The sequence below is a fragment of the Hemiscyllium ocellatum genome, chromosome 25, assembly GCF_020745735.1.
Source record: "Hemiscyllium ocellatum isolate sHemOce1 chromosome 25, sHemOce1.pat.X.cur, whole genome shotgun sequence".
Taxonomy (NCBI): domain Eukaryota; kingdom Metazoa; phylum Chordata; class Chondrichthyes; order Orectolobiformes; family Hemiscylliidae; genus Hemiscyllium; species Hemiscyllium ocellatum.
This window is the reverse complement of record NC_083425.1, coordinates 57,093,729-57,107,195: the sequence shown is the minus strand read 5'-3', so window position 1 is coordinate 57,107,195 and position 13,467 is coordinate 57,093,729. Positions and strand designations below refer to the sequence as shown.

At 44.0% G+C, this 13,467-nt stretch overlaps 1 protein-coding gene across 4 annotated transcripts in view; it reads left to right on the top strand.

Moving 5' to 3' along the window:
* Positions 1–13,467, top strand: part of LOC132827708 (ras-related protein Rab-37-like) — a 290,033-nt gene that overhangs the window by 44,079 nt on the left and 232,487 nt on the right. For all 4 annotated transcript variants that reach the window (XM_060844394.1, XM_060844392.1, XM_060844390.1 and 1 more), the window contains exon 2: positions 3,567–3,677. In XM_060844394.1, coding sequence (XP_060700377.1) covers positions 3,567–3,677 — 111 coding nt within the window. The remainder of the gene's footprint in view (positions 1–3,566; positions 3,678–13,467) is intronic.

Sequence of the window (13,467 nt, the reverse complement as noted above, 5' to 3'; positions counted from 1 at the left end):
GCCATCAAGTATTCCTCGGGAGAACATGACAATGCTACCTGTTAATCTGTTGCAATAGTTTCCTTCAACATCAATAAGCACATTGCTATAACACTGACTCAATGCTCTTGCCCAGCAGCAAGAACTTTATGATGATTTAATGACAATCCTGCTTTAAGAACATAGAAACAAGAGTAGACCATTCAGCCCCTTAAACCCATTCTGCTATTCAATGGGATCATGGCTGATCAGTGGCCAAACTCCATCTAACTTCCCTTGGTCCATATCCCTTAATACCTTTACTTAACAAAATTGATTATCGTTCTCAGATTTAAAATTAACAATTGATCCAACATCCATAGCCATTTGTGGAAGAGAGCTCAAAGCATCTAGCAACCAAATTGTGTAGAAGGGTTTCCTAACGTCTCTCCGGAATACCTGGCCCTAATTCTCACACTATACTCAATTGTTCCAGAATCCTCAACAAGTGAAAATGGTTTATCTTTATCCACTCTGCCTTTTCCTGTTAAGATGAGGAGGTGCTGGTGTTGGACTGAGGTGGACAAAGTTGAAAATCACGCAACACCAGGTTGTAGTCCAACAGATTTATTTAGAAGTATTAACTTTCAGAGCGCTGCTCTTTCATCAGGTAACTAGTTATCATTCCTCTAACAATGTCCTCCTATTTACCCATACCATCCCTCTTCAGGATCCACAATACCCTCCCTCGTCAACTCCCTCACACTCTTCTCTCGACACCCTCCCCCAAATGCTCTCCCCCGACATACCCCAACACTACCCACCCCCATCATTACCAAAGCTGTCCCCCCTGACACCACAACACCATCCCCAGTCTCACTGTCCTTCACCAGCTCCCCAACACTTCCCTCACACACATCCACAGTATACTCCCCCAACACTTGCCCCACTTAAACCCCCAACATCCTCACCAATCACTCCCAAACAGCTGTCCCCCCTCACCTCCAAAACTATTCACCCCCACACCCTGAATGCCTTCCTCACTATACTTACCCACATCATTTCCCATACCCTCCAAACCAATGCCTTCCTTCCATCATCGTCTCTACCTTACACACCACACGCTCTCCCCCCATTCAAACCTAATACCCTGCCCCCTCACCATTGCAACACCCTACCTCCTCATTCTCCTCCATCATCCCCATAACATTTCCGTTACACAACTTCCCAATCATAACCCTCAAAATTTTCCCCCAAAACATTCTCTTACCGCCAATGCCCTCCCACCATGCTACCCACCCCAAACACCCTGCTCCTCAATGCCACCCCGACACATGCCCCACACTTTCCCCTTCAATTTCGTCTCAGTCCCCTACACATCCCCACATTCCACCCAAAACCCTCAACACCCTCCTCCAATCAGATGGAGAACGTGAGGACTGCAAATGCTGGAGGTCAGAGTCGAGAGCACAGCACTGAAAAAGCACAGCAGGTCAGGCAGCATCCAAGGAGCAGGAAAAATCGACATTTCGGGCATAAGCCCTGCATCAGAAATGGCACTCCTGATGAAGGACTTATGCCTGAAATGTAAGTTTTCCTGCTCCTCAGATGCGCCTGACCTGCTGTGCTTTTCCAGCATCACATGCTCGACCCTCCCACCCTCCTCTTATCACCCTACCAACACCCTCCCCTTTCACATCCTAAAATCTCCCCATCAAAACTCCAACTCCCTCTCCTGTCAGATTCTTCCATTATCACCCCCACACAGCCTTCCCCCGACAAAGTCCCACAATAACCTTCCCCCTCACAACTCCACGCACATAGCTTCACATTCTCCCCCATCACCTCCCTAACCTTCCTCATGCTCAACCTCTAACCTCCTCCTCACTCCCCCAATACCCTGACCACCCTCCACACCAATACCCCACAGCAAACTCCTCTCCCACATCCTCCACCCCAACATCTGCTCCTTCACTCCGAGCACACTACACTTCACACCTCCCCAATACCCTCATCCCTCACAGTCCAAAAACTCTCCCTCCTCACAACCCCAACCCGCTTCAGTCACAGTCACACCTCCCCCATCCTAACACTTTTCTCACACTCTCCCAAATCTTCTCTGTCCCACACCCCCAACATCCTCCCCAGCATATGCACCCCACACACTGACTCTCAACATTTCCCTCAAGATCTCACTCTCATCAACCCCCCATACTCCCACAACACCTTCCACACCAACACCCTCCACCTCAACACACCCCCACCATTCTCTCTTCCCACATCACCCGCTGTCCCCAACCAATCACCCATTCTCTCCTATCCCCATCACCCTTTCTCTCCCATCGCCCTCTTGCCCCACTCCATTACCTTATCTCCCCCAACCCTATCATCCTCTCTCCTCTACCCCATCACCCTCTCTCCCCCACCACATCATCCTCTCTCCCCTACCCCATCACCCTCTCTTCCCCCACCTCCATCACCGTCTTGCCCCACCCCATCACCCTCTCTTCCCCACCTCCATCACCCCCCATGTTACTCCCCATCACCCTCTTTCGCTCCAACTCCCATCATCCTCTCATTCACCATCACCCACTCCCCCCAACGTCCTATCCCCATCATCCTCTCTCCCCCCAGCACCCGCTCTCCCCCTCCATCATCCTCTCCCCATCACCCTCTCTACTCTTGATCACCCTCTTCCCCCCAATGCCCTCTTTCTCCCCAGCCCCCATAATCCTCTCTCCTCCATTCTTCTCTTCCCTCTCCATCACCCTCTCTCTCCCTATCGCCCTCTCACTGCCCATCAACCGCTCTCCCCTCCACATCACCCGCTCTCCCCTCCCCCAATCACCCTCACCCCACCCCGACCATCCTTTATCTCCCACCACAGAACAGCAGAAAATTCACTTCATGCAAAGGATTGAGTCTGTTAACACTTCCCGGAGAATGATGGATTGTAAGACAATTAGAGAATCACAAATTGTTACAATACTGTCGGAAGCGTTCAGCCCATCGTGCTTGTACCAATCTTCAAACAGGCATCATTACTTAGTGCCAACATGCTGTTTCTCTGCATACCTCTGCACACTAGATTTTTGGGCACTATGAGATCTAGACTGGGACTGGAAGGTAGTTTTGAATTTGAAGATTCAGCAGGACTATATAGAATGGTATTGCAGCTCAGTGAGCTGATGGCCATTCTTTCCTGTTTCTTACTGGCTGATGTTTTTCTGTATTACCATAAAACATGTACATACTTACTCTTGGATCGCACACCCTAATACTGATGGCAGGGTATACTATCATTGCCAGAACCAACAAAACATCCAACTGCATTCAGACCCAACACCTCCAAGCACCCAAACTCTAAGGGCTGTCTGCTCATATTGGTACATCCAGTTGATCATTGCTTCACTTTGCACCCCAACACCCCAATTTAACACCTCCCCAAACCAACCTTCTGTACCATCAAGCCACATAACCTCTGTCTTTTCCTGAGTCTGCTGTCTTTTGATGGATGACTAAGAGACTGCTGTGTTGGGTGCATCGTCCATTGCTAAATGAATACACTGATCGTGGCACTCACTGACAATGATCTTCTTCTCCCACAGACTATCCTGGTCGGTGACAGTGGAGTTGGAAAGACATCATTATTGGTACAGTTTGATCAAGGGAAGTTCATTCCAGGATCATTCTCTGCTACAGTGGGAATTGGATTCACAGTAAGTTTGATGCTCACTGCTCCTAACACAGGCTGCAGCTGCAGTTTCTTTGTGTCCAATAGCTCCAAGGACAAGGAACGGTATCAGTAAAACAGTTGGTAATCTGCAGACCCTGCTGTCCTCTGTTGTATGGCTGAAAGTCGATCGTTTGGTAATGTTGTTAACATGGCAGGACTTGGTTACCCTGTTACTGAATGCTGCAAAGATATTCATTATAGATTAGATTTCGTTGTTCAGATGAGCAGTGCAGTGAGGATTATTTCATCTTGATATAACTATACAGCAGGCTGAACATATTCAAAGTAGGCATTTAATACTCATTGCCAGCAGCTCTTTAGTCAATGGTGGAGGCAGGGGCTCTCTCCTTCAGCTTGCTGTAATTCATTGTTCCAGGATTATGATTCTGGGGCACTGAACCATAAGATGTCAGAGCAGAAGGAGGCCATTCAACCCACTGAGCCTGCTATGCTGTTCAGTGAGATCATGGCTGATCTGATAATCCTCAGCTCCATTTTCTTGGCTTTTCCCCATAGCTTTGATCCTCTTGATGATTATAACCCTGTCTATCCCAGCAGTGAGTATATACTTAAATGTCCCAGCTTCAACAGCTCTCTGCAGTAAAGAATTCCACAGATTCTCTCTCTCTGACGGAAGAAGTTCCTCCTCATCTCTGTCTTACACAATCACTGATATGTTTCTAATTCAGGAAGTTGTGTGCCTGGGAGAGACATTTGCCAGTGATGATGCACTTGCTGCCCTTGTCTGAGTGGTGAAGCTCCTGTGCTATCTTGTGACCAGAGGCCTGCCAGGAAGGTACATTTTAAAAGATATAAAAGCTTACCACAAAAGTTCAGCGTTCTTCATTTACTTAGTAGCGGTAGGTGTGGGAGGAGTGACAGCAAGGACCAGAGGCCCAACAAGAAGCTAAATTTTAAAAGATATAAAATCTTACCTTTTGTATAGGCGGAGCACATGCCTAGCAGCAGCGGACATGGGGCTGCTGGGTAAGTGAGGCTTTATATTTGGGTGATTGTTTTACCAAAACACTACTCGGGTCGTAACTCCTACCCGTCCTCCTCCTCTAACCAAAGAAAACGTTCTGTGCGCCAATTAGTAAGGTGACTGGTTTCTTTAGTTTTTTCAGTAGTATGGGAATTTAGAACAGTGGGAATGGTAAGATTCTTGATAATGTAGATGAGCAGAGAGATCTCGGTGTCCAGATACATAGATCCTTGAAAGTTGCCACCCAGATTGATAGGTTTGTTAAGAAGGCATATGGTGTGTTAGCCTTTATTGGTAGAGGGGTTGAGTTTCGGAACCATGAGATTATGCTGCAGCTGTACAAAACTCTGGTCCCCTCTACATCAGGGAGACAGGACGCTTTCTTGAAGATCAGTTCAGAGAACATCTTTGGGACACCCAAACCCACCAGTTCCACCGCCCCTGACTGAACACTTCAACTTCTTTTCCCACTCCATCAAGGATATGCAGGTCCTGGTCTCCTCCACCACCAAGCCAGTACCATCCGATGCCTGGAGGAAGAATGCCTCATATTCTGCCGTGGCACCCTGCAATCACTTGGGATAAGTGTGGATTTCAATACCTTCCTCATTTCCCCTCCCCCCACATTATCCCAATCCCAAGCATCCAACTCATCACTGCCCTCCGGATCTGTCCATCAGTCCCCCCTTGACCTATCACCTTCTCCCTCACTTTCATCCACCATCGCTTTCCCAGCTACCTTCCACCAAATCCACCCCCTCCCATTTATCTCTCAGCCCCCCGGCCCACAAGCCTCATTCCTGATGAAGGGCTTATGCCTAAAACATTGATTCTTCTACTCCTCAGTTGCTGCCTGACCTACTGTGTTTTCCCAGCAACACACACTCAATGTGGCCACATTTGAAGTATTGTGTACAGTTCTGGTCACTGCATTATAAGGAGGATGTGGAATCTTTGGAAAGCGTTCAGAGGAGATTTACTACGATGTTGCCTTATTGGCGGGAAGGTCTTACGAGGAAAGGCTGAGGGACTTGAAGCTGTTTTTTGTCAGAGAGTAGAAGGTTGAGAGGTGACTTAATTAAGGCATATTAGCTAATCAGAGAGTTAGATAGGGTGGACAGTGAGAGATTTTTTTTTCCTCAGATGGTGATGGCTAGCACATGGGGACATAGCTTTAAATTGAGGGGTGATAGATGTAGGACAGATGTTAGAGGTAGTTTCTTTACTCAGAGAGTAGTAGGGGGCATGGAATGGCCTGTCTGCAACAGTAGAAGACTCACCAACTTTAAGGGGATTTAAATAGTCATTGGATGAGAATGGAATAGAATAGGTTAGATGGGCTTCACATTGGCTCCACAGGTCAGTGCAACATCGAGGGCCAAAGGGCCTGTACTGCACTGTAATGTTCTATGATTGGGAAGGATGCTGGAGCATAGTGTACCTGGGCTCATGAGTCTTCAAAATGAGGGATTGAGAAAGACTTAGCGGTTACTGTTGCTAGGGGGCGGGGATGATGGATGAACAGGGACCAACGAACATTATTTGGAAGTGAGGAAATCAGTGATTGTGGGAGGGTGAGAAGGTGAATAGATTTCAGGGTGTTGATACTCCTAAAGTCACAATACTCTGAGGGATAAGTACCCCAGTGTGTCTTCGTACTCCATTAGGGTCTCCATATTCCTAGTAATTTCAACACAGCGAAGGATCTCAGCACACCAGGAAAGTCTTCCTTCTCCATTATCTTAATATTCCTGGTAATTTTAATATTACAAATGATTTCAGTATTTCAAGGGGTCTCAATTGTAACAGTGACTCAGTACGTATAAATTATCGCCCTCCTGGTGAATGAGAACAGATGATACCCAGAATATGGCTTCCCATAGAGCAGCTGTGCGTAGGTTTCCTCTGGGTGTTCCAATTTCCTCCCAAAGTCCAAAGATGCGCAAGCTTGGCCTGGGATAATGCAGGATTACAGGGTTAGGATAGGGTGGTGGGTCTGGGTGGGATGCTCTTCAGAAGGTTGGTGTGAACTCGATGGGGTGGATGACCTACTTCCACACTGTAGGGATTCTATTGTTCTATGAAGTCCTGATGAGGAGGAAGATTGCTAACTCTCCGGAATTTATCTGTTCCAGTGTCCCAGAAATAATTAATTAATCACCTGGACACTGCATGTGGAGCCCTGGAGAAATATCCTAGCATCAAAAACTCTTTAATTTAATTTTTTTCAAATGCTCTTTCCAGAAATATAGAAGCCAGACGAAAAGATATTTGACCAATAATGGCAAGTTTAATACGCATCCCTAGCTGCTACTTAGTAATTGGTGGGCAGGGAGAAATGGCAGATGGAGTTTAATCCAGTTAAGCGTGATGTGCTGCACTTTGGGAGATCAAATGTTAGGGAGGAGTATACAATTAATGGCAGGACTCTGAACAGCATTGATATACAGAGGGATCTTGGGGTTCAAGTCTATAGTTCCCTGAAAGTGGCCACATAAGTAGATAGGATGGTGAAGGAGGTCTGGGAATTGAGTACAAGAGTCAGTATGTCATATTGCAGCTTTATAAGACTTTGGTTAGGCCACACTTAAGAGTATTGCATTCAATTATGGTTCCCACATTACTGAAAGGATGTGGAGGCTTTGGAAAGGCTGCACAGGAGATTCACACGGATACTGCCTGGATTAGAGGGCAGTATACTCTATAAGTAGAGTCTGGAAAAACTCAGGCTGTTTTCTCTTGAGTGGTGAAGACAAAGGGGAGACTTGACAGAAATTTATAAAATTATGAGATGCATAGATAGGATTGACAGTCTAAAACCTTTTTCCCAGAGTTAAAATATCTAATTCTAAGAGACATTTAAGGTTAAGGGGGAAAGTTCAAAGGAGGGGTAGTTTTTTTTAACCATACAGTGGTAAGAGTCTGGAACACACTGCCAGAGGTGGTGGTGGAGCAGATACGATAGGGGAATTTGAGGAACTTTTAAATAAGTGCAGGAATATGTAAGAAATGAAGGAATATGGATCAATGGCAGGCAGAAGGGATTAGTTTCAGTGGTGTCATGTTTAGCACAATATTGTCTGCCAAAGGGCCTGTTCCTGTGCTGTAATGGTCTATGTTCAAACACCTCCACCAACACAAAAAAGAGAGTGATAGACAAAGTAAGAGAAATAGAGAAACAGCAGGCAAGTGAGGACAAAGGAGAGAAAATGCTAACAAGAGAAAGAGACAGGGAGAGATCTCGAGAAGATGTGGTGAGACAAAAGATGAGAGATAAAAGAGAAATAAAGTTCAAGGATAGCAAAAGGGAAAAAGACCCTGATGGGAATTGTGAACAGGCTGTCTAGCAGTTGTCAGGATATAGGGCAGAAAATAAATCAGGAGACAGAAAAGGCATGTAAGGAAGGCACTATTATAATAATCAGGGGGGACTTCAGTGCAGTTGAACAGGGAATATCAGGTTGGTTGCAGATCCCAAGAAAAGGAATTCGCAGAATATCTACAGGATGTTTTCTTGGAGCAGCTTGCGGTAGAGTCCACCAGGAAACAGGGAATTCTGGATATGGTGATTTGATTAAGGATCTTAAGGTGAAGGTCACCTCAGGGGCAGTGACCACATATCTACAGTTTGAATCAGATGTAACAGTATTATAATTGAGTTAAGGGAACTATAAAAACGTGAGAGAGGAGCTGGCCAGTGTTTATTGGAAGGGTTGCCTGTTAGGGAAAACAGTGAAGCAGCAGTGGCAGAAATTCATTCCAAGGAAGAAGAAGCATACTAAGGGGAAACTGAGGCAACCCTGGCTGACAAGGTAACTCAGGGACAGCACAAAAGCAAAAGAAAAAGCAGACAATGTGGTGAAGATTAGTTGGAAGCCAGAGGATTGGGAAGTCTTTAAAAATCAGCAGAGGACAACTAGAAAAACAATAAGGGTGAAGAAAATGAAAATGTGCGTAAATGTAGCTGGTAGTACAAAAGAACATTGCAAGAGATTTTTAGACAAGACTGGACAGTGGACCACTAGAAAATGAAGCTGGAGAAGTAGTAATGGAGAAAAAAGAAATAGTAAAAAATCTGAGGGCTTATGCTCGAAACGTCGAATTCTCTATTCCTGAGATGCTGCCTAACCTGCTGTGCTTTGACCAGCAACACATTTGCAACAAAGAAATAGTAGACAAGCTGAATAAGTACTTTGCCAGAGGAAGACATCAGCAGCATACCAAAACTTCAAGAATGTCAGGGGCAGAGGTGAGTGTATCACTAAGAAGAGGATTCTGGGAAGCTGAAAGGTCTGAAGATGGACAAATAATCTGGACCAGATGGACTACACCCAGAGCTCTGAAGGAGGGAGCTGAGAAGATTGCAGAGGTATTGGTGGTGATCTTTCAGGACTCTTTCAGGGAGGGTCCCAGAGGACTGAAAAATGGTTAATGTAACACTTCTGTTTCAGTAGGGAAGGATGCAGAAAATTGGAAATGATAGGCAGGTTAGCCTGACCTTAGTCATTGGTAAGATTTTCATGTCCATTATTAAGGGTGAGATTACCGAGGACTTGGAAATGCACGGTAAAATAGGGCTGACTCAGCATGGCATCATTGAGGGGAGGTCATACCTGGCAAATCTGTTAGAATTCTTTGAGGAGGTAACAAGCAAATTAGACAAAGGAGAGCCAGTGAACATGATCTGCTCAGATTTCCAGAAAGCCTTTTAACAAGGTGCTGTACAGGAAGCTGCTAAATAAGATGAGTCCATGGTGTTAGGGGCAAGATAAACAGAGCATTGGCTGATTGGCAGAAAGCAGAGTGGGGATAAAGGGGTCTTTTTCAGGATGGTAGCTGATCATTAATAGAGTTCCACAAGGGCCGGTGATAGGATCACAACTATTCACGTTATATATTAATGATTTGGCTGAAGGAACTGAAGGCATTGTTGCTAAGTTTGCAAATGGCATAAAAACAAGTGGAGGGACAGGTAGTGTTGAGAAAGCAGGAAGATGGCAGAAGGACGTGAACAGGCTGTGAGAGTGGGCAAAGAAGTGGCTGATAGAATACAATGTTGGAAAGTGTGAGGTTTTGGTAGGGAGACTTTGAAGGTTCAGTTGACAGACAGGAAGGTAAATGCAATGTTGGCATTCATTTCAAGAGGGTTAGAATACAAGAACAGAAATGTTCTGCTGAGGCTCTGATGTAAAGCTCTGATCAGATGGTATTTAGAATATTGTGAGAAGTTTTGCACCTTATATCTAAGGAAAGATGTGCTGGCCTTGGAGGGGGTCCGAACAAGATTCACAAGAATGATCCCAGAAATGAACGCTTTGTTATATTATGAGCAGTTTAAGACTCTGCATCTGTATTCAATAGTGTTTAGAAGGTTGGGGGGGGGGGGTGGTTTGGGGTGGGAGGAGTGGTTGGTGGAGGCAGGGAGGCAGTTGATCTAATTGAAACGTACAGAATACTGACAGGCCTGGATAGAATGGATATGGAAAATATGTTCCCATTAGTCGGAGAGAGGAGGACCCAAGGGCACAGACTTTGAGTGAAGGCTCAAGCCTTTAGAAAGGAAATGAGGATGAATTTTATCAGCCACAAGGGTGGTGAATCTGTGGAACTCATTGCTGCAGAAGGTTGTGGAGGCCAAATCATTAAGTGTCTTAAGGTTAGAGATAGATATATTCCTGATTAGTAAAGGGATCAAAGGTCATGGGCAGAAAGCAGGAGAATGGGGTTGAGAAAAATAACAGCCATGATTGGATGGCACAGCAGATCCAGAGAGCTGAAGGGTCTAATTCTGTTTCTGTATCTTATGATCTTATGTTTAATGACTATGAGAACATAAGCACTATGAACAGAATTAGACAATTCAGACCCTCAAGCCTGCTTCATCATTTAATATAATCATGGCTGACCTCATCTCAGCCTTGACTCCTATTTCTGTTCACTTGCCATAACCATTTAATCCATTATTACTTAAAAATCTATCTCCTCCTTTCAAGTGTTCTGTGTCCCACCACTGACCAAACTCTGAGGTAGCAAATTCCACTGATTCATGACTCTTTGACAGAAGTAATTACTCATCTTTGTTTAAATCTGCCACCCCTTATCCCAAAACGGTGAGCCCTTGTTCCAGATTGACCCATTGGGTGAAATATTCTTTCTATGTTGCTAGATTTCTTGGTTCCACTTTGGAACTATTCTATCATCTTCTGGGGACTTTGGCTTGTTCTTAGGTTGTAATGATACATAACATTCATACAGATCGTGTAAAGACTTAAAAGATTCTCCAGTTCCCCCTTTCACCTGTATTCATTGTGTGGATATTTCTTCATAAACACTTTTCCTGTCTTAGCCTTCATTTGTCCCAACTGAAAATTATTTTTATTTTAACGATTTCCAATCTTTCACCAATATCAGTTGGATTATTTTAAATTCAGTTTCCCTATAGATTATGTGTCAGGACCCTGATCATTTAAAATAAGTTTACTTGTTCTTTAGGCCGCAATAGCCATTTTGACAAGTGCATGTACATGCCTGACACCAGTTCTTCAGTGCATTTTCACCATGCTTTCTCTCATGGGAGTTAATTCAGATGTAACAAATACTTCAGCACAATTACATCAGTATCCAAGATCATGCCTCAATTTCTTGACTTTCAGGTGATCTTTTCAAGAAATGGAAACTGGTTGGATGGCATCATGTATATGTTCCTTGCTTGGTCCCAATGTTTCAAGTGTTGGTCAAATCATCCAGTTCAGATCATATCTAAAAACAGATCATGGTAACGACACACATATCTCCAAGGGAAAGAGAAATGTAAACAGTTTACAGAGAGTTTTTGTTATGTTAAGTAAATGGGCAAAAGTTTGCAAATGAATATAATCTGGAAGAATTGGAAGTTATTCATTTTGGAAGGAAATATAAAAGAACAGGGCGTAATTTAAATGGAGAGAAACCTCAGAAAAATGCAACACAAAGTGACTCACGGTACTTATCCATCAATCATAGAAAGCTAACACACAGATACTGCAGGCAATCAGGGAGGCTAATGAAATGTTGGCCCTTATTTCAAGGGGGTTGGAGTATAAACGTAGGGAAGTCTTAGTGCAACACTACAAAGTGCTGGTGTGACCATATCTGGGGTACTATGAGCAGTTTTGGTCCCCTGATTTAAGGAAAAATATCATTTCACTGGAGGCAGTTCAGAGAAAGTTCATTAGGATGATCCCTGGTATGAAGCAATTGTCTTCCAAGCAATGGCTAAACAGTTTGGGAGTCTACTCATTAGAAATTAGAAGAATGTGAGGTGATCTCATTGAAACATAAAGGATTCTTAAGGGACTTGTGAATAAGTGCTAAGAAGATGTTCCCCCACCACCAAGGGAGAGTCCAGAACCAGAGGGCATAGTTTCTGAATAAAGAGGAACCAATTTATGATTGAAATAAGGAGATATTTCTTCTATCAGAGGATTATAGTCTTTGGAATTCCTTTCCGCAGACAGCTGTAAGAACTGAGTCCTTCTGTGTACATAAAGGCTGAAATAGTTACATTCTTGATCAGTAGGGAGATCAAGATTTATGGGGAAAATGCAGCAAAGTGAATGTTGAATCAGTCATGATCTTATGGATTCGGCTCAAGGAATTGAATGGCCTGCTCTGTTCTATTTCTTATGGTCGAAAGCTATTAATAATTAATCTCACCTGAACTTTCTTTTCACTTGATATATTCCATTTAACTACACCTACGGGGTGAGTTATTCCCATTTAATGCTGTGTCATTTTCCAATCACTGTCTTTTATTCTAAGTAAGCCATCCAATAATAACCATTCTATTTGATTCAGCAATTCTGGAGGAACCTAACTGTCCAGTTTCTTTAAAAAAATGTTTTCATAATGTTTTAACGTAAAAATTAAACATTACAGCATAGTTCACAAGAATGATCCCAGAAATGAACGCTTTGTTATATTATGAGCAGTTTAAGACTCTGCATCTGTATTCAATAGTGTTTAGAAGGTTGGGGGGGGGGTGGTTTGGGGTGGGAGGAGTGGTTGGTGGAGGCAGGGAGGCAGTTGATCTAATTGAAACGTACAGAATACTGACAGGCCTGGATAGAATGGATATGGAAAATATGTTCCCATTAGTCGGAGAGAGGAGGACCCAAGGGCACAGACTTTGAGTGAAGGCTCAAGCCTTTAGAAAGGAAATGAGGATGAATTTTATCAGCCACAAGGGTGGTGAATCTGTGGAACTCATTGCTGCAGAAGGTTGTGGAGGCCAAATCATTAAGTGTCTTAAGGTTAGAGATAGATATATTCCTGATTAGTAAAGGGATCAAAGGTCATGGGCAGAAAGCAGGAGAATGGGGTTGAGAAAAATAACAGCCATGATTGGATGGCACAGCAGATCCAGAGAGCTGAAGGGTCTAATTCTGTTTCTGTATCTTATGATCTTATGTTTAATGACTATGAGAACATAAGCACTATGAACAGAATTAGACAATTCAGACCCTCAAGCCTGCTTCATCATTTAATATAATCATGGCTGACCTCATCTCAGCCTTGACTCCTATTTCTGTTCACTTGCCATAACCATTTAATCCATTATTACTTAAAAATCTATCTCCTCCTTTCAAGTGTTCTGTGTCCCACCACTGACCAAACTCTGAGGTAGCAAATTCCACTGATTCATGACTCTTTGACAGAAGTAATTACTCATCTTTGTTTAAATCTGCCACCCCTTATCCCAAAACGGTGAGCCCTTGTTCCAGATTGACCCATTGGGTGAAATATTCTT